Genomic DNA, 25,536 nt, shown 5'->3' on the forward strand with positions numbered 1-25,536 from the left:
TCACAACACTTCAAGGGTTCGTGCTCATCCATCAAGAGTCATCATGAAAATTGAAGGAATGGAGCTGAATATCACTTTAGAGAAGATGAAGAAAAATCTGGAGCAACCACCACCTGAGAATACACTGGAGCAAGTGGCACTGAGTACCATAAAAGCAAGGATTGAAGAGATTGAGAACAAACTCACTCAGAAGAGAGAAGAGGAAGCTGCAAAGAGGAGAGCTGAGCTCAATTTGATTAATGCAAGAGCCAAGAAAGCAAGGAAAGATTAGTTCAGGCTAGAGGAACAATGGCTGCTTGTATTTACTTTTGATTTCTGGAAAATGTAAGATATAATCCAGACTATACTTAGTATTATTTCCTTTTTAAATTAATGTACTTTTTCATTGTGTCAGTTGAGTTATCCTCTTAAAGGATTTGCTTGTCGAACTCTAACAATCAAATAGGGGGAGATTGTAAAGCATAATGTAACGTAAATGTAATTTCGATAACTCAACACAACATAAATCAGGAAACAATACGTAAGTATATTACAGGAATCTACAGGTTGGAGATTCGATACGAACAGACAAAGACAATCAAGATATCTGAGACTGACATCAGTCCACTGGAAGAAGTTCATCTTAATGTTCAAGCCTCAGTGAAGAATAAAGCAAACAGTTCCTGCTATCAAGATTGCCTGAAGATCAAGTATCAAAGACCAGAAGATTCTAGTATATTTAATTTGATTATTTATAATCAAATTTATCGAAGCAACAACTAACCCGGAATAACTGATCAAGCATATTATCAAGCAAAAGAATTCAAGGGATTATTTCAGTTCGAGTCGTTCGTGAACCAGACCAGTGCACAGGACGTCAGGACATTCGAAAGTATTCAGTGGATTCGATCAACGGATTTATTGATCAAGTCAATTAAACATTTCAGAACAAGTCAATGGACTTAATTGCTATATATACATATATATACATATATTATTAATTGTGAATTACTTGAATACAATTAAATTCAAGAATTTAACTAAAACACAATTAATTATATATATATATATATACATATATGTGTATAATTATGGAAGACTTGTTGATTTTTTCTAAGTCACTACACTGGTGAGAAATCAACTGTGGCGCCAACTTTGACCAAGTCAAAGTTTGCGCCTTCAGCTCACTTCCGTCACTTAGAAATTATCTCTAAGTCACTAAAAGACTTATACTGTATGTGGCGCCATCTCTGGAGCGCAAACTTTGACTAAGTCAAAGTTTGCGCCTCCAAGACTTCAGTTCACTTAGATAAATCTAAGTCATAAATCCCACAGCAGTGTAGCGCAACGTTTGACCATGATGGGGCGCCAACTTTGACTTATGCACCACTGATTCCTGGCGCAACCATTGACCAAGGGAGGCGCAATGTTTGACCACTCCAGTTAACACTTAGAATTTTATTCTAAGTACTACAAATCACATACTGTGAAGAAGTCAAGGCGCAAGGTTTGACTCTCACTACACAAGCGCAACTTTGGTGTACACTTGGAGTTAGAATTATTTTGTTAAGTCGAATCCGTCCCGAACGAACTCAATCCGTCCTAGACGAACTCGTTAACCATGGTTAGTTGTTGGAAAGCCTATAAATAGAGCTTGATGTTTTCATTTGAAAACAACTACACACTTTGTAAGTGCACACACTATACACGTTCTCGAGAGCTAAATTAGAAGATCGATTTTATCGAGAGTTTGTATTAGTGTGATGGTAGTCTCTGCAGCCGACACTTGTGTTGGAATTTGTAGCATCCGAGGATTATTTTTAATATAAGAATATTCCCCGACTTGCTGGACTTGTTCGATTACGATTGATTTAATCTGGACTTAAACAGAACTGTTTTGCAATTAAATTAAATCGAAGAATTTGGTACAGACGTATTCAACCCCCCCTTCTACGTCTGATTGGACCTAACACGCCTCTATACTGTTATGTATTGAGGGCATTTCAGTCAAATCCAAAGTTGCGCCGAGTGAATTCTACTGTATATCCCATGGAGAGCAACTTGGTAATTAACCAAGTTGCGCCTCATGTCCTCCCTTGTACATATGTGTTTCACTTAGCGGTTTCTTTTCTTTGAACTCAAACAAATACACACGCAGATATACACACACGCCACTGCTTTCAAAACTCTCGAGCATCGCCTTTTTCAATCGAAAAAAACACCACCTTAATCTTGTCCATTTGATTATCTGAGACTAGTTTTGGAATCATCTCACCGAGCTCTTTCTTTTCATACCAGATTTTCAACGATCCGTCCTCATTTTTCGAAAGGGTTTTTCGAAACTTTTCGACTTCTAGGCTAGATTTCTACTAGATTTTGTTGTCGAAAATTTGCCTAACCGATCCCATTATTCTTAGAATTTCGAGAGGAACAACATACTGTAATTTCATCGAAATCCGAAATTCTTGAAATTAGGGTTTTACGGAGTGTATTTACCTAATTATTTTCAGAACATAAGTGATTATTTGTCCTTTAATTTTCGTGAAACGAAATTTCTAATCATTTTTAATTTTAATTAAAAATGGCTGCAAATTTTGATATTTCGAAGAAAAATTTCACAACTGTTGAAAATAATAATTTAATTACGCAAGCAAATTATCGATGGTGGGTTCGATATATGTCTGAGTTTTCTTTTGCAAGATTTGCTATGATAGAGTCTGTAATGCTTAATAAATCTCTTCTTCGAGATTTCTTGTCTTCTGTTTCTGTTGTGAATGTAGGACAGGTACTTGGTCTTACATGTATTATTCAGGGACGTACGATATCTATTACTGAGAACACCCTGAATACCGCACTTCAACTACTAACAGAGGACTTTGAAGCAGTTCCTGACAAAGCAGAGAGAATCAATTTTTTCTATGCTATTCACTGTGAAAGGGAGACAAATGGTAATCTTCCATCAAAGCTGTATGTCAAGCACCTGCCTCGGGAATGGAATTTCTTCTTTAATTCCATCTCCCATGTGTTTGCTCCCAAGACTGGTGGATTCCATGGAATGACAACTTTCAACCAGGAAATTGGAATAGCTATTGCTCAGAATACAAGGATCAATTTGGGCCACCTGATTATGGGAGCATTTCAGGATTCTTTAAGGAAAGCTAGAAATGTGCTATTATATCCTCGATTCTTCCAGATTATGTTGAACCAGATGCTTACCCCTGCTGAGCGTGTTGTCTATCCAAATATAGACAACATCATTTCTTGCTTTATGAAAACAAGGGTCATCTCAATGCTGGAGAGTCATCAGACCTATTCCAACAATGAACCAGTGGTGATTCCTGAGGCCAGGAAAGCATTTCTAAATCAGAACGTGCCTCCACCACCTGTTCATCCAGTGGTTGCTGAAGAGGTTCATGTACAGGAAGCTGAGCCACAACCTGAGCCAACTATTCAAGCAGATATTCCTGAGGCTCATAATGTTCATGTGGGGGAAGAGGAAGTGATAGTGGAGGATGCTGCTGAAGATTACTCTGAAGATGAAGTTCAAACTGAAGAAGGAGAGGATTCTCTGCAGGCAATACCACTGATTCTGATGATGAAGTTGTTAGGCCGAATAAACTCACTATATAAGATAATATAGTGAACACAATCAAAAACAAAACGCCAGTATAAGAGAATAATTCAACTAAACTCTTATTCACAAATCACAGTAGCTTACAAATAATCTCTTAGTGATTTATATCTTATCACTAAGAGCTGCTAGGTTACACGAATGATATTCAAATGATAACTCATCTAGAGTAAACCCCAAGCTGTGTTTATATACACAGTTACATGATATCTACTGATTGATTTATAATTATCTGCTTCCTAAAATAATCTAATCAGTAGCTATCCTTCTGCTGTCCTGATCTGCACAATCTCTCTTGATCTTTATCTTCCTTACTTAGTCAGATATGCTCCTGAAAATCAGCCGCCTGCAAACTCTGATCTTCGTTAAACTCTGATCCAGCTGGCAGTCGTCAAACTCTGATTTCCAGATAAACTCTGATATTCGACTCTGCACACTAAACAAGTTAGATACCTGTGACATCATCAAATATGTAACAATCTCCCCCAACTTGTGCATTAGACAGAATGAACAAGTTCTATATATTTACTGATGATGTCAAAAACAATCAAGGACAAATGCATGAAGTAACTAATCTGCATAAATAAATTAACACTTACAGAGTAGGCAGAACTAATTACAACTTACAGATCATAGCAGAACTAATTATTCAATCAGTCTATATCCATAGCTCTCCTTAACAAACTTAGTAATCAGATCTTCTTCAATTTGTTTCAGAGTTTGCATCATTTGAGCTTTGACAGTCTTTAACTCTTCATCTTCATCTTCATCTCCTGTCTGGTATATAGCTGATCTCAAGGCATTAGCCTTGCTTCTCTTCATGGCTTCTCCAAGCTGAATGACTCTAGGCCTGTCTGCTTCATTGTTATAACCCAAAATTCTGGTGTTTACAATAGTCTCCATTACAGATCTCACTACGCCATAGATGGGCAAATAAGACACTTTTCTAATGTAATGCCAATTTTGTGTTACAGTAGGCATACTTTTTGGACCTACCGTAACATTAAGCAAGTCAATGTTACATTACATCCCCACTAAATGTTACTTTAGAGCGTTTGTGTTACAGTGGTATGCTAGTGTTACGATAGATCAGTCATGTTGTAACACTTCTCATTACTATTATGCTAATATTTTAATTCATAATTATTTTCATTGGGCCTTACAACTGTACACGTCAGCAGAAGTGGGCCCCATAGCTGTACACGTCAGCAGAAGTGTTACGTTTACCTTCCTGTTACAGTGCTACTGATACTTTAGTGGCAGGGTCAAAAAATTAAGTGGGCCACATGTGTGGCCCACATTTGTGAATTAAATAATATTCTAATAATTAATTATATTAATAATAGTTAATTATTTATTAAATAATTAATTAATCACCCATGTGGGCCCCACGTGTAGGGCCCGCACTTGTGAATTAAATAATATTTTGATAAATAATTATATTAATTAATTAATTAAACACCCATGTGGGCTCCACACTTGTGAATTAAATAATATTTTAATAATTAATTATATTATTGATTAATTTTTTAATTATAATTAATTAATGACCCATGTAGGCCCCACGTGCGGGCCCGCACTTGTGAATGAAATAATATTTTCATAATTAATTATATTATTAATTAACAAATTATTTAATCACCCATGTGGGCCCCACTGCCGCTGACGTGGCAGTGTGGGTCCCACAGGTGGGCCCACTCTGGCTGTGTCAGTTGCTGAGATGTGGCTAAATAAAATGCTTAGAAAATTTTGTAAGTTTGGGGAATTGAACCACCAACCTCCCACTTGAGAGTACATGGTACCAACCACTACACCAAGCTTTGCACTTGGTTAAACTTTTCATTACTTTAATATAACCTTATATTGTTTACAAAATCTTGATTAAATTAAGAAAAGGTTTTACATTTTAATTTTTTTATAATTTTTTTTCAAAAATCCTACTAAACTCTATTTATTTTATCGGCGTGAATCTTTTTGAAACAATTATAAATTCGTTTTGTGGAATTTTATTGTAGTTTTATAGACTAGTGCAATGAAGATTGTATTTTTTTTAAAATCCGTTTTCAACAATCCATCTGTACGGATGTTAAATTCTCGTGACTCTGGTGATGCGATAATTTTTTCGAAAAAATCTGGATTTATTTGATGTCGTCTTTTAGCAGTCAATTCGGTCAAGGCTCCCAACTCGTGTCAATATACTAGTGCAGAATGAAGATTGTATTTTTTTAAAATCCGTTTTTAACGATTCAACCGTACGGATGTTAATAAATGACCTTTTTAGTGTCAGGAAAAAATAATCAAAAAATATAATGCTCGGATCGTAGTCGGAACGTAACTGTTTTTGTGTGACAGAATAGGGTTCAATTAATGGGTCGACTCACATATTCGCTGTTCGATTTTTTTAATCGATTTTCTCGACGATCCAACCGTACGGATGTTAATAAACGATCTTTTTAGTGTCGGGAAAAAATAATCAAAAAATATAATGCCCGGATCGTAGCCGGATCGTAACTGTTTTCGTGTGACAGGATAGAGTTCAATTAACAGGTCGACTCACATATTCGCTGTTCGATTTTTTTAATCGATTTTCTCGACGATCCAACCGTACGGATGTTAATAAACAACCTTTTTAGTGTCGGGAAAAAATAATCAAAAAATATAATGCCGGATCGTAGTCGGATCGTAACTGTTTTCGTGTGACAGGATAGAGTTCAATTAATAGGTCGACTCACATATTCGTTGTTCGATTTTTTTAATCGATTTTCTCGACGATCCAACCGTACGGATGTTGATAAACGACCTTTTTAGTGTTGGGAAAAAATAATCAAAAAATATAATACTCATGTTGTGTCGTATTTTAACGTTATTATAAATATATTAAAATTTTTTGTCAAAAAAAAATAAATAAATATATTAAAATTTAGGCGGGATATTAAAATGTTAAAATGTTGGAGGCGGCAATATTGCCGCCTTGTACCATAAAATTCAGGCACAATACCTACACATCCCCTCGCACTCTCAAACACACATCACTAACACCCCACCACCGCTCTCTCAATAAATCACCGCTCTCACTAAATCACATCTCTCGACGGATCTTAACGTATCTTCAAGGTTTGGAATTTGTTTTGATTTGGTGGTTCTTGAAGTCAAGACGATGGATGGCTTTCAGTTAGGGTTTCATTAATCAAGGTTAATTGAATTAGGGATTTACAGATCGAACTCGATCGTATCTCTCCCTCTACGCTTCTCTCTTTTTATCTCCCTTTATCTCTGCCTCCCTTAGTCTCTCTCTGCATCTCCTTCTCTCTGTATCTCTCTATCTCTTGGTCGAATAAGCAAGAAGTATGTCAAAGGAGGTTTTCTGTTAATTACTTTTTGTTGTTCAATTGTAGTTTTGTAATTGTTCAATGAAGCAGCACTTGATTGATTAGAGGTTCAATTGTGTGAATGAATTTTTCTTGAAATAACTAATATTAGATTTGCTTCAGTTTTAGAAAGAGATTCTTAGTGAATTAAAGGGTGTGAGATGATGATGACAAATGAACTAGTCTGCCAAAACAATTTAAACTATAGTTGGTATATCTTTGTATAGAAATGACATTGAATTGGGTACATATAAACTATAGTTGGTATATCTTGTGCATATGCATTATTACTGATCATTTGTAAAAAATTGTAAAAATTATATTTATTTACATCTGTCAGTTGGTGACTTTGTTTTTTGAATAATCCTGTAGAAAGTTCATGAATATATCGTGAATGCAGCATTGAGGCATTGACGTCCCTTGTTACTTAAATATTATATCCTGCCATTTTCAGTATTTTTAAGTCATCCTGATCTTTGATATCATATGTATGGCAGTTGTTGGATCTCCCTGGTATCATTGAGGGTGCAAACGATGGTAAGGGTAGAGGAAGACAGGTAATTGTTCTGTTGGTTTATCATTTTGTAATTTCCTGAAATATTAAACAGCCCATCTGAGACAAAGTTCCCATTTGTCGTTCTTCTTGTTGTAAGAGATATTTAAGTTTAGAAATTAGAATCATGATCCACAAATGAATTTACAACTGCCCTGCCTAGATATTTTTGGTTCATATGCATCTGTTATCTATTACCAATATGGTAATTTATATATTTAAGACACAAACTTGGCTGTTTGTGTCTTCTATTACTAATATGGTGATGTTAACAGAACAGGTCTTGTTGAGGATAAACAATATAGTGTTTCTTGACCAGAATAGGGTCTGTTATTGGTGATTTTCTTCCAAGGAGATGCCCATTCTTGGAAGCATATTTGTAACATGTCACTTGTGCATTCATTTTCCTCCTGCTTTATTTTTCTTTGCTCTTCTTTCTAATGCTGCACATCTCTTTACTTCGATCTTCCTCTTTATTCAGGTTGAACAAGGAACCCCCTAACCTGACATTTAGAAAAAAAGAAAAGGGTGGCATAAACTTCACATCTATAGTACCCAATACACATCTGGACCTCGACACTGTGAAAGCAATCTGTAGTGAATACAAAATACACAATGCTGATCTTACCCTGAGGTATGATGCAACTGCTGATGATCTCATTGACGTCATTGAAGGGAGTCGGGTGTATATGCCCTGCATATATGCTGTCAACAAGATAGATCAGATAACACTTGAAGAGCTAGAAATTCTAGATAGACTTCCTCACTACTGTCCTGTCGGGTAATCATCATGTTATAACACTCGTATTTACATGTGAAATCTTGATTTAACATCATGTAAGCAGAATAGCAAAATATAGAGCAAGTGATCCCTGTCAATGGAAACATTATATGGTATCCCGCATAAAAATTCATGTTTATTCATTTTGTGTTATGCTAATTCTACATTGGTTTTTACTCATTTGATTTAGTTGTTTGTATTATTGTACCTTCAAGGATCTTTGGCCTATTATCAAGCTCTCTCTGTCATCTGGTGTTATGGCCTGGTAATTCTAATTTAAGCCTTTGCAACTTGTTTTGCTTGTGTAGAGATCATGAGCCATACGGCCATACTCATTAGTTTCACTAGAAGTTTGAGTGTTGTATTCAGAACTGTTATTACTGTTGCAGTCTTGAACTCTGGTACAACACGGTACTAGTTCTTCTAACTGGAAACCTGGAAAATGCTGAGGTTGCTATTGATGCTCTTTCTATCTGGTGATTCTTTTATACACAACATCGTTCTCCCAGTTTATTTGGTGGGATCCTATAGTTTCTAATCATCTAATTTCTTTTTATTTTTGTAATTTGTTTGGCAGCCTTAATATTAATGGTTGGGAAATGATGATATCTCTAGGTTTCTTGGCTGCAGCTAAGTAGTACTAACTTTGTTTTGTCATACTGCCATCCTTAGCATTTTCCAACACATTAATTTTTATACTAACTTTGTTTTGTCATACAATCTTAACATAAATTTTGTTGGCAGATTCCGCTGACACACACCATAATCTGGACCTAAACCTCTGGATTTCTCCTCCCTCCAATAGTCAAGCCTTTAAGAATCTAATGCATAGGTGTATATTGTCAGCATTATGGGTTGGAGATAATAGCCAAGGAGATTCAGCTGGATAAGGGGCATCCGCGGATGTGTTCAAGTTATATTTGGAGCAGTGGGTGTATTGAATTGTTTGAAATGATGTATAGACTAGTTAATTTTGTATTTTGGCATTTTTGTTGTATTGAATGTTGGTTTGATAATGGAATTAATATATTTACAAAGAATACATTTCAGATTTTTTAATAATTTAATATTACATTACATTAAAAACTGTTACATTAGCCATAAAGAAAAAAGTGTTACATTAGCACATGTTGATGTGTCAGTTCACGTGGCATGTGGGCCCCACATGGCGATGAGTCGGTCCATGTGGCTAGTGGGCCCCACATGCTGACGTGGCAGTCCACGTGGCAATGGGTCCCACATAATGACGTGGCTTCCCTTGTGGGTCCCACATGATGACGTTGCTATCTACGTGGCAATCTAGTCATGTGGGCCCCACTTGAGAACCTCACAAGCTGATGTAACACTGAAATACTGTTACCTTTGGTTAAATTATTGTTGCCTTATATCCCTAACGTAATGCTTTTTTCAGTGTTACACTTGATAATCCAAGTATTACATTAGATAGCAATGGTAGCACTAGCGGATGAAATGGTGTTTTTCCGTTACATTAGGTCTATTGCAACATAAAAACGGTCTAAGGTAACAGTTTTTGAGTGTCTTATTTGCCCATCTATGGCGTAGTGGCTATTCTTTTCCATGCTAATTTCAGTACCATCATCTTGAGCTATTTGTGGAATGTATTCCTCATCAGACTTTACTCCATAAAATCTTCTCTTTTCACTGATAGTCCTCTTCATCAGATCAGACCATCTCTGAGTAGCTTCATTCTTGATCTCCAACATGTAGTGAAAATGTTCCAGCTCTCTCAGAGATTTCAGCAAAAGATCAGCTTCTGAGATTCTGTAAACTCTGCCAGACTCCAGAAATATAGCAATTTTCTCCTTGTCTCCTGTGCCATCATGAGTATCCATAAGGATCTGCACTGACTCAACCTTGTCTAGATCCTTCTGTGTGACAGCATCTCCCAACTTTTCAGTCAGAGGATAAGGATCTCTGAAAGTAGTTGCTGAGCCTGTTTGGATTTTCTCTTTCCTGTGACCTAGACCAGTTGTATCATAGGCTTCCTTTCCTCTGGTTCCATGAGTTCTTACTCTGGTTAGCATTGAGCTTTCCTTGTACAGACTTGTACCAAGGCTTCCATAGAGACTCCTTTTCTTCTGATCTTGGATCTTCTCAGAGTTTATTTTCAGCCAGGAGGCTTTAGCATTGTCAATCTTTTCTTTTGTTACTGAAGCTTTAACTTGAGCATTGTCAGAGGTTAAAGTCATGTCAGAGATTGATCTGTCATCACCCTTTCTTCTTCTGGTTAAACAAGCTTCCTTTTCTTCTACTTGATCAGATACATCAGTAATTATATTTGCATTTCTGCTCAGCTTTAACATCCTCTGAGAAGGATTCTCTGATGCTATCTTGATCACTGATCTCTTTATCACAGGAGGAACTGAAGGAACTCCATCAACAGGTTTCTTCCCATTGTCTGCTGCATCAGACTCAGATTGAGTTTGAGACCTGGTTCTTGGTCTGTTGATGTCAGTGTAGTTCACCTCACTGATTACTATTCCCTTTTGCTTTGGAATCTTCTGTTTCTGAGAGGAATGAGTAATCTGTCTTTGCTCATCAGATTTTGTTTTGCTGATCTTCTTCTTCTCAGCAGCCAATCTTTCTTCTTCAAGTCTGATGGCCTCAATATCTACTCCTGGATTTTCTTTTTCAAAGATTTTCCTTGCCATGGCTTCATCAATTGCTTGCAAGGAGGGAGATTTATAGAAAAGAGTGGTTTCTTTGCCTCTGAACTTCAGAGTTTGACAAAATTTCTAAGACTCAGGGTCTCCAGCTTCAATCAACTTTTCAGCTTCAGCAACCAATTTTTCTTTCTTCTTTTCCACCTCAGAGCTCACAAGATTTATCTCTTTAGATACAGCATCTGAATCTCTGACTGCTTTCCTTATACTCTGAGCTTGAGTTACAACAGTCAATTCCAAGGATTTCTGTTTTTGAGATTCTCTGGGTGGTCTATCAGAGCTTGCTGCTTCTTTACTGTTCTTCTTTGTTTCTTTGATCTGCAGCAGCTTTTGCTGTTTGCTCATCTCCCCTTTTTCTTCCTCATCATCATCTGGCTTTTTCCTTTTCATTTGCTGATCAGGTTTGCATTTGTCTTTGGATGTTTTCTCCCCCTTTTTGACATCAGCAGAGGTGAGAACCTGTACCAGTTGTGCCACAGAAGCACTCAAATCTGTCAGAATATGTTGCATAGACATCTGGGTGGCCTCAATAGAAGTGAGTCTGGCTTCAATTGTTGGAGGTGTAGCTCTGCACATCCTTGGATAATAAGATAAGCTACAGACTTTCCTTCTGGCAGGCACAAAGGATGGAAGAGTAGAGCTTGGAACTGAGGGAGCTCTGACAGGAAAAGTTTCCCTAACTGGTGACAGTACCTGAATTGGGGAATCAGCTTTTTCTGGTGTAGTTGCCCTGACTGGCTCAGAGATTAGTAGATGAAGACCAGAAGGCTGAATGGGAGTGGATGTAACCTCTGTTGCATCTTCATCATCAATATCATCAGCAAAAATGCTCAGAGTATGGGACTCTAGAGCTTCAGTAGCTGCATCAGAGTTTGCAGCTGTGGGAATCTCCTGAGCAGGAGCTGCAACAAAAGCTTCAGGTTGAAACAAGGAGTCCTGAATCAGCTGCAAGACCATCTCTATCTGTGCATCTTCTGATTTACTAGGGGTCATAAGAAGCTCTTTCTGATACTTTAGCATCAGCTGCAAGCATTTCTTCATGTTGAATCAGAGATTCCTGATTCAACTTCAACACTTCATCAGACTTAGTCCCTGCTGTTTGATCAGTGTGATCTGAGATTGCTTCTGACATTTGTTTGTCAGCTTCTGCAGTTTCAAGAGGAACTGCAGAGAGGGGTTCAATCAGAATTGGCTCTGCACTTGAAGGTTGCTCAGAGAATGGAATCATAGCCTGTGTTTGATTCTCTGCCTGAGAGGGCTCAACAGTCAGGTCAGTGATGTTGGTGGGCTTGATTTTCTTCCTCTGTTTCTTTGCTGGTGGAGGAGGTGGAGGTGCTTCATCAGAGTCAGAGTCTGATAATTTCTGTAGAAATCTTCTTTTCCTGGGAGGAGGTGAGGGTTTGGTTGGGGATTTGGTGGACCTGAGAATCCTCTTTGGTGAAGATTTTTCAACTGGCCCTTGTTGGGAAGAGCCAGAGGGTAGTGTGTGAGTAGATTTTACAACTGGCCCCTTTTGGGAAGGACCAGAGGTTGGGACTGGTTCTGGATCAACAGTAGAAGGTGAAGGCTGTGGTATATTCTCATCAGAGAATAGAGCTGAATACTTATCAGGTAAAGCTACTCTTAATTTATCCTGTACAGTCACAGGAATGGCAAATACAGGCACATGTGGTTTCTTGCTATCCTTCTTAATAAGATCAGTAAAAGCACGTTTGGTGATCTTAAAGGGTAATTCATTACCAGTTTCAGGAATGGGCACATCAGGAAAGCAATAAGAGAATATAAGCTGACAGAATCTAGCATAATAGACTATATTCATATTCTCTTGTCTCCTATCACCAATGAATCTCAAGATAGATGTAGCAATATCAAATTTGAGATTATGAATCAGAGAATACCCAATCTGTTGACTGAAGATGGGGATGGCATCAAAGTTGCTACATTTGTTGCCGAAAGCCCTGGTGATGCAATCATAAAAGAAGCTCCACTCCTTGCAGAGATGTGGACGCTTAAGTTCTCCCATCTTGTCAGTACTTGCTGTGTACCCAAGAAAAATCATCATGTCCCTCAGAGTTTGAGTAGAGACTGAGGAATCAAACTTCTTCTCTTCAGGAAGATGAAGAGCCTTCCTGATAGTCGCTGGTGAAACAACATACTCTTGACCCTCATAATCGCAGGTCAGAGATGGAGAACCTTTTTCACCTCCGTCATCGTAATTTGCTGTCCTCCAGAAAGTGAGAACCTGAGAAGGAGAGATGGACTCCGGCTGAGTCAGAGCATACATTAGCTCACTGTGAGCCAGGAAGTCCTGAATAAGATGAAACTCTTTGGGAGCTTCATCGTTATCAAGTATGGCTGAGTAGTTGTTGGTGACAAACTTTGCTCCATTGAACTCGAAAGCAGTTGTCGACATGATTTCTGAAAAGAAAATGAGAGTTTGAGGTTATGCAGGTATGTTGTTTGACAAAATGTTTGAGAGAAAATGAGAAGAGGGTTTGAGAGAGAGAGTAAAAATCGTGTGTGAAAAGTGAAGAGTTAAAAATTCAAAATCGATATATATATGAGTGTATACACGAAAATCTGATTTCTTCGTTAGTGGGGCACGTGGCAGATCCACAGTGGTCAGAGTAAGTGGTAGTGGAGTGTAATCATGACAAGCGTGTTGGTGGAGTGTAATCATGTATTACTGTGCACCAATTTCCGAGAAAAATACAATTATTCACCGTGTTTTTCTCCGCTCAGGAATGCAAAAGGATTTTATACCGTTTGATAATAAAGACTAATATTTACTCAACCAAAGAATTATTTATTTTAACTCGGACTTCGATCAGAAGCTGACCATTGACCAGAGTTTAAATAAATGACTTATAATATGACAAATCAAAGAGTGATCATGGAATCTTGTAATGATGAGAGATAAATATTCAAGGTCTAAATGACACTTGCTCCTCAGAGTTTGCAAATATTTATTTAACTCCAGTCAAAAATTACTCGAAGTCAAAAAAATTGTTAATCACAAAAGTGGAGTGAGGTGTGTGTTAACATGAATTCTCTAATGTCACAGAGATTGTCAAATTTCTTAAATAATATTAGAAAGAATCAGATAATCAGAAAATGTTTTAAACACCTCATAAGCCGAGTTCTCATAATATGGATCAGAGTATACCATTTCTTCTCTTTTGAATCGCACCTGTCTTTTGGAAGGAAACTTCTCATGGTAAGTGAGTCATAACCTTTATCAGACTTTTGTTTTCTCAGAGTATTTCTCCAGTAATCAGAGAATGTGAAAAGTCCCCAAAAAAATTGTTTTAATTTTTGATGCATTTGCTTAATACCAGCAGTGCACTTGGATCTTTCCTTTCACAAATTTTCTAAGATCTCAAAGGAGTACCTGAGATTTTTTTCTATTGTTTTCTTTTTCTGAGAAGAGATATCTTGAGGATCCATAACTGAAACTAATTAACTCTTAGCTCATAAGGGGAGTAAAACAAGTTCTCTACTGAGTACATGTCTAATATTTAAGAAGTAAGACAGTCTAAGTAACAAATTAAGTCATGTGTTGTGTGTCGAAGGTTTCCACAGCTGTAATATCACAAAAATCAGACTTTAGAGATTTTGTTGACTTAATTCAGGTATTTGCAACATATTCTTCACAGGAGTATCTTTCATCATGAAAAATTCAAGTCATCAGAGTTTGTCGGGTCAGAGTTTAAATATCAGAGTTTATCAAATCAGAGTATAATCATCAGAGTTTAGATCAGAGAATAACAGATGCAGTTGTAGATCAGGTTTATAATAACAAATACTAACAGATATAGTATCATGCAATGTATCAGAGTTTAGAGAGGACCAGAGATCATCCCTAATTCGTTTACAAGCCTTGTAAATGTTGCTTCAGCCAGAGGTTTGGTGAAGATATCTGCCAACTGCTGATCTGTTGGAACAAAGTGAAGCTCTACTGTTCCTTCCATCACATGTTCTCTGATAAAATGATACCTTATGCTGATATGCTTGGTCATGGAATGCTGTACTGGATTTCCTGTCATAGCAATAGCACTTTGGTTATCACAATAAATAGGAATTTGAGTCAGAGTTAATCCATAGTCCAGTAGTTGATTCTTCATCCATAAAATCTGAGCACAGCAGCTTCCTGCAGCAATATACTCTGCTTCTGCAGTGGATGTGGAGATAGATTTTTGTTTCTTACTGAACCAAGAAACTAATCTTCCTCCTAGAAATTGACAGCTCCCACTTGTACTTTTTCTGTCTATTTTGCATCCTGCAAAATCTGCATCAGAGTAACCAATCAGTGTAAAGTCTGATTCTCTGGGATACCAGAGTCCCATCTCAACTGTTCCTTTGAGATATTTGAAAATCCTTTTGACTGCTACAAGGTGTGGTTCTCTTGGATCTGCTTGAAATCTTGCACAGAGACAGGTTGCAAACATGATATCAGGTCTACTAGCAGTTAGATATAGTAGTGAGCCTATCATACCTCTATAGTTAGTAATTTCTACTGGTGAACCAGTATCTTTATCTAACTTAGTGGCAGTTGCCATTGGAGTGGTAGCAGCTGAGCTATCCTGCATGCCAAATTTCTTTAGCAGGTTCCTGGTATATTTAGACTGATTAATAAAAATACCCTCATCAGTCTGTTTGACTTGAAGTCCCAAAAAATAGCTCATTTCTCCCATCATGCTCATCTGATATCTGGACTGCATAAGCTTTGAGAATCTCTCACAGAGTTTAGAATTAGTTGACCCAAAAATGATATCATCTACATAGACTTGAACTAATAGCAGATCATTACCATGGTTGAGATAAAATAGAGTTTTATCAATTGTACCTCTGTTGAAACCACTGTCCAAAAGAAATTGAGCCAGAGTTTCATACCATGCTCTTGGTGCTTGCTTTAGTCCATACAGTGCTTTATCCAATCTGTAGACATGATCTGGAAATTTTGTGTCCACAAATCCTGGAGGTTGTTCAACATATACCTCTTCCTCCAGCTCCCCATTGAGAAAAGCACTCTTTACATCCATCTGAAACACTTTGAATTTCTTATGTGCTGCATAAGCCAAGAAAATTCTGATTGCTTCCAATCTGGCAACTGGGGCAAAGGTCTCATCATAGTCAATTCCTTCTTGTTGAGAATATCCCTTAGCTACCAGTCTGGCTTTATTTCTTGTAATTACACCATCACTGTCTGTTTTGTTCCTAAAAACCCACTTAGTACCAATAATTGATCTGTTCTTTGGTCTTGGTACAAGTGTCCAGACTTTATTTCTCTCAAATTCATTTAACTCCTCCTGCATTGCTGTTACCCAGTCTGCATCCTTTAAAGCTTCTTCCACTTTCTTTGGTTCTGTCTGAGATAAAAATGAATGGAATAAACACTCATTTGCTGTTGCAGTTCTGGTTTGTACTCCAGCATCTGGATCCCCAATAATCAGATCTGGTGTATGAGACTTTGTCCATTTTCTTTCATGTGGCAGTTGATTCCTGGAACTAGATCCTCCCCCATAATCCATGCCAGTATCATTTTGGTTCTCTGATGCCTCTCCCCCATTATTCATGCTATCTCCATGAGCATTCTGAGTTTCTGATGCTTCCCCTGAAGATGTGTTCTCCTGATTCTCTGATGCAGAGTGATCAGAGTTTGAGGAGTCAGAATCAGAGTTTGTGTTTTCTGCCGAGTCTGCAACATTTTCATCCAGATTTTCATCTTGAAAGTGCTCCCCCTCAACATGTGCTTGAGGTTGGTGAGTAGAAGTGACATGCTCTGATATTGTCTCAGAGTCAGAGTTTATGGAATCAGAGAATGCATCTTCATCTTCAAATCTCAGTTGCTCATGATCTTCAAAATCTTCCATTCCAGTAATTTTCTTATCATCAAAGGACACATGAATGGATTCCATGATTACCCTTGTTCTCAGATTGTAAACTCTGAAGGCTTTTGTTGATAAAGGATAACCAACAAAAATTCCTTCATCAGCTTTTAAATCAAATTTGGTTAGCTGTTCAGGATGATTTTTTAGAACAAAACATTTACATCCAAAAATATGGAAGTATTTGAGATTTGGTTTTCTGCCTTTAACCATTTCAAATGGAGTTTTCCCATGTTTGTTAATCAGAGTTGCATTCTGTGTGAAACAGGCAGACTGCACAGCCTCAGCCCAGAAGTAGGTTGGTAACTTTGCTTCCTCCAACATGGTTCTAGCAGCTTCAATCAGAGTTCTGTTCTTCCTTTCTACAACACCATTTTGTTGAGGTGTTCCAGGTGCTGAAAATTCCTGTTTAATGCCATTTTCTTTACAGAACTCCTCCATTTTAAAATTCTTGAACTCAGTGCCATTATCACTTCTGATGATCTTTACTGCATCTTTAGAGATTTTATTCAGCTGTCTGACATGCTCAATCAATAAAGATGGTGTCTCATCCTTGCTGTGTAGAAAATATACCCATGTATATCTGGTAAATTCATCAACAATGACCAGAGTATATCTCTTCTTTGCAATGGACATTATGTTTACTGGTCCAAAAAGATCAACATGAAGCAGATGATATGGCTCAAGAATTGAGGACTCAGTTTTACTTTTAAATGAAGACTTCCTCTGTTTTGCTTTCTGACAGGAATCACAGAGTCCATCTGGAGTGAAAACTGATTTTGGAAGTCCTTTCACAAGATCTTTCTTCACAAGCTCATTTATATTATTGAAGTTCAGGTGAGATAATTTCTTGTGCCAGTTCCAGCTTTCTTCAATACTGGCTCTGCCAAGTAGACAGATTGCAGAGCTTTCAGAGTTTAAAGATAGCTTGGCTTCATAGATGTTCCCATGTCTGTATCCTTTTAGAACAACTTTTCCAATGGTTTTACTGATAACCTCACAGTGTTCCTCTAGGAAATCAACATGATATCCTCTGTCACAGATTTGACTTATGCTAAGCAGATTGTGCTTAAGTCCTGAGACCAGAGCTACAGATTGAATGATGACATTTCCAAGATTGATATTGCCATATCCCAAAGTTTTCCCTATGTTGCCATCTCCATAAGAAACATTTGGGCCAGCCTTCTCCACAAAGTCTGATAGCAGGGCTTTATTTCCTGTCATATGTCCTGAGCATCCACTGTCCAGAACTAGGATGTTCTTCCTGTTGCCCTGCAATCACATACACAACTAATGATTAGTTTTAAGGACCCAGACTTGCTTGGATCCTTTGTTCTTGTTAAGTTTGTTAACACTAGCAGCGGAAGATTTATCAGAGTTTAAATCAGAGTTTGTGCTAACAGACTTTTTAACAGATGCTGCACTAGGAGAATCAATCTTTTTCTTCAAAGAAGGTTTCAATTCATAATAATCATAATATAAACTATGGTATTCCTTACAAGTGTAAATGGAATGCCATAAACTACCACAATGAAAACAAGGATTCTCTGGTCTAAATCTAGTATTCCTAGTCTTAACTTCTGATTTTGGAGACATAGCATTTATGTCCTTATTTTTCCTGCAAAAAGAAGCAAGATGATTAGGATTACCACAATTATGACAAGTTTTCCTAGGAGCATTTGGAATAGGCATATAACTGTTGCTTTTGTTTATTCCAACCTTTCCATTCCTATTTTTCCTAGGTTCCTTAACCCTGTTTTCTTTCTTAACCTCCTTTAGCTTATGCTTAAGCTGTTTCTGAGTCATCAAACCAATGTTAACCTGTTTAGGTATATCAGTATTTGATTTGTCCTGAGTCTTTGATTCTGCAACAAATCTTACTGGAACTACCCTAGGTTTTTCAATTTTAATGGTTTCTTGTTTATATGACTCAGCTTCATTTTTATCAGAGTAACCTAACCCTTTCTTCCAGTTTCCACTTTCCAAGATATTCTGAGTAGTCTTCCCTGAGTTAGTCCAAGTTCTGATTATCTCTTTTTCCTTAACTAGTTCTGATTCAAGAGAAGCATTTCTCTTTAAAAGTTCATTTTTAACAAAGATACAGTCATCTCTCTCCTTCTGAATCTCTAGCATCTGAACTAGTTCTTTTTCAAGATAATCATTTCTCTTCTTGACATCTAAGATCTCAGATTTTAGTCTTCCATTTTCTAAAGTCTGATCTCTATAACTAACATGCAGAGTTTTAAGGAATAGTCTTAACTCAGTTATATTTTCAGTATCAAAAGCAAGAGTGGAATGAGGTACCTTAGTTTCAACAGTCTCAGTGCTGTTGTCCATGTTTGCCATCAAGGCATAGTTGACTTCATCCTCTGATTCTGATGTGTCTGCCCAGCTTCCTTTCTTTGTGATAAAGGCCTGTTCCTTTTCTTTCTTAGCTTTCTTGCACTCAGTTGCAAAGTGGCCTTTCTCTCCACAATTGAAGCAGGTGTACTTAGACTTATCAGATTTTCCAGATTTTTCTTCTTTGCCTTCATTCTTTTTGAAGACCTTTCTATCAGAGTTTCTGTCTTTGGTTGAGAACTTCTTCCCTTTGTTGAAGTTCTTGTAAGCCATCTTCTTGAAGCTTTTTACCATCAGTGCTGCCAGCTGCATCATCTCAGTATCACTGTCATCAGAGTCTGAAGGCATATCAGAGTCTGAGTCAACATCAGAGTTTGATGACTCAGTATCAGACTTTTTGACATGAGCTTTTCCTTTGCTTTTCACAGTTGATTCTTCTTGAACTTTTAGAGCAACTGGTTTGGGTTTCCCACCATGTCGTTTGCTCCTCTGCTCCATTTCAAGTTCATGAGTTTTCAACCTTCCAAAGATTTCATCCAGAGACATCTCTTCAAGATCATGATTGTCTCTTATAGTGGTTACTTTCAAATCCCACTTTTCAGGAAGAGCAAGCAGAAATTTGAGATTTGAATCTTCCAAATCATATTCTTTGTCCACAAGAGACAAGTCATTCAGCAGCTTGACAAACCTGTCATAAAGATCAGTCAGTGATTCACCAGATTTTGAATCAAAGTGTTCATACTCTTGAGTGAGTATGGTTCTTCTGTTCTTTTTGATGGCTTTGGTTCCTTGACATCTGACTTCCAAAGCATCCCATATCTCCTTTGCAGTTTTGCACCCAATTACTCTATTGGACATAGCATTGTCTAGAGCACTATGCAACAGATGCTTCACCTTTGCATCCTTACTGATAGATGAGATGTCCTCTGGAGTATAATCCTTCTTCTCTTTAGGGATCATCTTCTGGGGTTCATCTCCCACTGCAACAGAGAGCTTTGTTGGCATGTGTGGACCATCATAAATTCTATCCAGATATTATGGATCTGTAGATTCCAGAAACATGATCATTCTTACTTTCCAGACAGAATATTCAGATGCCCTGAGGACCGGAACCCTAAGAGACTCATATCTACTGTTTTGTGATTTCTCAGACATGATTGTGTGATTAAGATCTCACTGTAGGTATATCAACAGAGCTGGCTCTGATACCACTTGTTAGGCCGAATAAACTCACTATATGAGATAATATAGTGAACACAATCAAAAACAAAACGCCAGTATAAGAGAATAATTCAACTAAACTCTTATTCACAAATCACAGTAGCTTACAAATAATCTCTTAGTGATTTATATCTTATCACTAAGAGCTGCTAGGTTACACGAATGATATTCAAATGATAACTCATCTAGAGTAAACCCGAAGCTGTGTTTATATACACAGTTACATGATATCTACTGATTGATTTATAATTATCTGCTTCCTAAAATAATCTAATCAGTAGCTATCCTTCTGCTGTCCTGATCTGCACAATCTCTCTTGATCTTTATCTTCCTTACTTAGTCAGATATGCTCCTGAAAATCAGCCGCCTGCAAACTCTGATCTTCGTTAAACTCTGATCCAGCTGGCAGTCGTCAAACTCTGATTTCCAGATAAACTCTGATATTCGACTCTGCACACTAAACAAGTTAGATACCTGTGACATCATCAAATATGTAACAGAAGTGGATACTCTTATTCAGAACACTGAAGCTGAAACCAATCAGAATGAAATGTTGGATATTGATGAGCTCTTCACAAATACCTATAATCCAGCACTTCAGTCAGGTATAACAACTCCTAATCCTGATAATCTCTCTTTCAATGCACCTGAAGATTGGATTCAGAATTTACTGGATCTTAATCCACTCACTCCACTTCCTGCACGTGCCAGTGAATTTGAAATCCCACAAATTCATAACCCAGGCACCTATACACAAACCATCGTAGCAGAAACATCTCAACCCCTCAGCCAACCACGTACTATAACTGAGAGCGAGGGAGAAAGTGCCTTTAGTGCACCACACGAGGAGAACGTTTATGAAACGGCAGCTCTGTCTCCTAGTCAAGAAAGGAGAATAGAACCTGAGGCATCTGCAGATATGTCTATTTCTTCACCACCTCAACCACATATTGTTTCAATGCACAGTGAGGTTGCACACACAGTTGAAGAATTGATGGTTGCAAACACTTTGTCATCCATGTCAGGGATAGACACTGCTGTTTTAGATCCTAGTCAGGGTCAAGTGCCTTCACTGGCTTCAGGGGGAAACTTGGGTGATTTGCCACAATCTTCACCCTTGTCTACCCCCTGGGAGGAACATTCCAGATCCCGTAAGGGACTCTTCACCTCTCGAAGGTGAACGACAATCTGTTTCTGAGCCCTTCATTTCAGGAAGTGAGCCAGTTACCGAGGACTTGTCACAAAGTCTTTCGCCATCAAAGGCAGTTGTGGGAAACCAGGGTGCTTCGCCAATTCAAGGACCACATCTTTCGAGCCATGTGTCTACCCACCCTCAGATTCCAACTCAGGATCCAACTAAGAATTCACTACTTTCGAGTAGTCGGCAACTTGTTCCCTATGACTCAGATTCATCTGACGAGGAAACTGAGGACGAGGGCTCTCGAACCCTCATTGCACCTTCTGTGACCTCTCTAGAAGGGGCTAAGAAGATCTTTTCTGCAGGTACATCCATGATAGATGCTGGAACACCCTTGAGTGAGAGGGAAACACCAACAGAACTTGCTATACACACACCCTCTAGCCCACTGAGTGTTCAATCTATGAGCGAAACGAGAGAAACACCTACAGAACGATTAAGTGAGAACCCCACAGCCCAACCTACATTTGCAGAAACTACTCCAACTGTACCTGTGACAGAATTTGAAGCTCTAAAATTCAAAGTTCAACACTTAGAAGCTGAAAATCTTGTTCTACGGGAGGAGTTGGTTGAAATCAAAACTACAATGGAGGAAAGGTTGGCTACCCTGGAGGCTAAACTGCTGGCATCTCAACTTTCACGAGAGGATTACTAAACTGAGGGGGAGAGAGCAGCAGAAAAAGCACGTGGAAAGAATCACTGGTGTGTCTGAAAAGATTATTGACTCTGCTCTTCGAGGAATATCAAGCTATGCACATGAAGAGTATATTCCTGAGTTTGTTGACACTGATCGGGTGATAAGGATGGTTGGAGCTGATGATGATCTGGAGGAAGGAGAAATCCCTCAGAATGAAGTCTTTGCTGATGAACTTGCATATCACAATGATATTTTCCCTGCTGGAAAATATGAAATTGCAAATCCTCAGGACATTGCTAATGTTTCCAAAGAACATGCTGAGCAAAGGAAAGCAAGGGAAATACTAGAGCATCAAAGACAAATTCGAAGGGAAAGGAGGCTTGCCAACTTACACAAAGAAGGAGAAGAATGGGATGCTGCCATGGCAGTGTTTGATTTTCCAGAGGTCTGTCAAGAAAATGATAATGATGAAGTGAAAGATATCTTCGATTCCTTCCGGAACAACTACAAGCATCTACATGACTATCATGAGGTGTTGAATGATATCATTTCCACTGTATCTGTTGTTGTTCTTCCCAGGAGAGGATGGATGGTAAACATATCATTTGAGCTACAAAGAGAAGGCCATGGACTCAAGCATGTGTCAAGTCAGTTTCTCAGAGATCTCTCTCTAACTGAACAGTTTGTGGTAAGAAACAAGATCATCTCAACTGGTCGGAAGCATAATGAAATTTTCAGAGACATGGTGGAAGAATGGATCACAGACATTGGTGTTGAAATTCACGACAAGCCCTCAGTTATCAAGTATTTCAAGGATGGTATGATTCAGAGTATAGGACTCACTGATGAAGCACTATCAACTTACTCTCCTCGAATACTGAAGTATCTGGAAGCTCAAGTGAGGGAAAAGTGCTCTAAGACCAACAAGGGAAGACTGACTGCTGAACTGCTATATGCTTATCGTATGAACTTTGCTGCTGTTAGAGACTTGGACTTATCAACAATCAATCGTCAGCTACCATATCCACTGCCTCCACTCAACCCTGAAGTTACTGAAAATCCAAACGAACCTGTTGTCACTTACAATCCAACCTTCATTATATTCAAGAAGAAGAAGGACTCTAAGGCTGCAGCTATACCACTGGAAGAAATTGGAAAATTCTCATCTAAGAGAATTAATCGAGCAGTTGGTGCTGTTAAGTGGTCTGTAGTCAAAGAAGATAAGAGTGTGCTCAAGAAACTGATTGATTTCTGGAAATAAGAAAAGCTGTAGAGACCGTTCACAACACTTCAAGGGTTCGTGCTCATCCATCAAGGGTCATCATAAAAATTGAAGGAATGGAGCTTAATATCACATTCAAGAAATTGAAGAAGATGGTCCATCTACAGACTTTAAAGAAGATGAAGAATCTGGAGCAACCACCACCTGAGAATACTTTGGAGCAAGTGGCACTGAGCACTATAACTGCCAGGATCGAAGAGATTGAAAACAAGCTCACTCAGAAGAAAGAAGAATAAGCTGCCAAGAGAAGAGCTGAGCAGTATCTGATCAATGCAAGAGCCAAGAAACCAAGGAAAGATTAGTTCAAGCTAGAGGAACAAATGGCTACTTGTATTTACTTATGAATTCTGGAAATTGTAAGATATAATCCAGACTGTACTTAGTGTTATTTCCTGTTTAAATTAGTGTGCTTTTTCATTATGTCAGTTGAGTTATCCTCTTAAAGGATTTGCTTGTCGAACTCTAACAATCAAATAGGGGGAGATTGTAAAGCATAATGTAACGTAAATGTAATTACGATAACTCAACACAACAAAAGACAGGAAACAATACGTAAGTATAATACAGGAATCTACAGGTTGGAGATTCGATACGAACAGACAAAGGCAATCAAGATATCTGAGACGAACATCAGTCCACTGGAAGAAGTTCATTTATAAGTTCAAGCCTCAGTGAAGAATAAAGCACAATCAGTTTCTGCTATCAAGATTGGCTGAAGATCAAGTATCAAAGACAAGAAGATTCCAGTATATTTATTTTGATTATTTATAATCAAATATATCGAAGAAACATCTAACCCGGAATGTCTGATCAAGTATATTATCAAGCAAAAGGATTCAAGGAATTATTTTAGTTCGAGTCGTTCGTGAACCAGACCAGTGCACAGGACGTCAGGACGTACGAAATTATTCAATGGATTCGATCAACGAATTAATTGATCAAGACTGTCAAGTTGATCCAGTTGCATCAACAAAGAATTAAATTTGTATTTATATATCTATATATATATATGTATATATATATATATACTATTAATTGGAATTTACTTGAAACCATTATTCATAAAAATAATTAATGTTATATATATATATACACACACATATCTATTAATATAAATTACAAATGGATGTTTGACTTTTAGTCAAAACATGCGCTTACATGTATAAGGTTTGAACTTAGAGAATTTCTCTAAGTCACAAGAGCTACTCAAGGGAGAGGCGCAATGTTTGACTGAGTCAAAGCGCAAATACAAGTCAAAGCACGGGTCCAAGGAGAGATAACAGTGGGGAGCTTTCACTGTTGGAGCGCAAGTCTGGTTAAGAGAATTTTATTCTAAGTAAAATTCACAGAACAACCAAGCGCAACTTTCATATGGCGCAACAATTGACTGAAAGTCAATTCTTCACTCCTAGCGCAACGTTTGACCAAAAGTTGCGCAACTATTGACCAAGTCCTGGCGCCATCTTTGACCTCTTCTGTTCAATTAACACTTAGAATTATTTCTAAGTGTTTCTCCTCACAACAGTGGATAAAGAGTGACCCTGGCGCAAACTTTGACCATACTTGGCACAATCTTTAACTTCAAGTGCAGTGGTCCTGGCGCAACTTTGATTATGAGTTAGTTTTATTTCTGGACAATTCAATTTAACTACAGTTAAATTGAATTCGTCCAGGACGAACTCAAGTCGTCCAGGACGAACTCAAGTCGTCCAGGACGAACTCGTTAACCACGGTTAGATGATTGAAAGCCTATAAATAGAGCTTTGTGTTTTCATTTGAAAACAACTACAAACTTTGTACGTGCACACACTATACACATTCTCGAGAGCTAATTTAGAATATCGATTTTATCGAGAGTTTGTATTAGAATGATTGTAGTCTCTGCAGCCGACACTTGTATTGGAATTTGTAGCATCCTAGGATTATTTCTAATATAAGAATATTCCCCGACTTGCTGGACTCGTTCGATTACGA

At 37.9% G+C, this 25,536-nt stretch overlaps 1 protein-coding gene across 1 annotated transcript; it reads left to right on the plus strand.

The window, feature by feature from the left end:
• The first annotated feature begins 6,633 nt into the window (after positions 1-6,633).
• Positions 6,634-8,788, plus strand: LOC108221407 (developmentally-regulated G-protein 3-like). The gene is made up of 5 exons (XM_064092972.1): positions 6,634-6,802; positions 7,476-7,535; positions 8,013-8,312; positions 8,528-8,577; positions 8,702-8,788. The coding sequence occupies exons 2-5, from the start codon at positions 7,513-7,515 to the stop codon at positions 8,728-8,730; spliced, it is 402 nt and encodes a 133-aa protein (XP_063949042.1). The 5' UTR covers positions 6,634-6,802; positions 7,476-7,512; the 3' UTR covers positions 8,731-8,788.
• The last annotated feature ends 16,748 nt before the right edge of the window (positions 8,789-25,536 follow it).

This window comes from Daucus carota, chromosome 5 (assembly GCF_001625215.2).
Source record: "Daucus carota subsp. sativus chromosome 5, DH1 v3.0, whole genome shotgun sequence".
In the NCBI taxonomy this organism is placed as follows: domain Eukaryota; kingdom Viridiplantae; phylum Streptophyta; class Magnoliopsida; order Apiales; family Apiaceae; genus Daucus; species Daucus carota.

Excerpts from the sequence above, each read along its gene's own strand:
- LOC108221407 (XM_064092972.1), top strand. The coding sequence starts at position 7,513 with ATGGTAAGGGTAGAGGAAGACAG. Across the intron at positions 7,536-8,012 it reads GTAAGGGTAGAGGAAGACAG|GTTGAACAAGGAACCCCCTA; the intron begins GTAATTGTTCTG and ends CTCTTTATTCAG. Across the intron at positions 8,313-8,527 it reads CCTCACTACTGTCCTGTCGG|GATCTTTGGCCTATTATCAA; the intron begins GTAATCATCATG and ends TGTACCTTCAAG.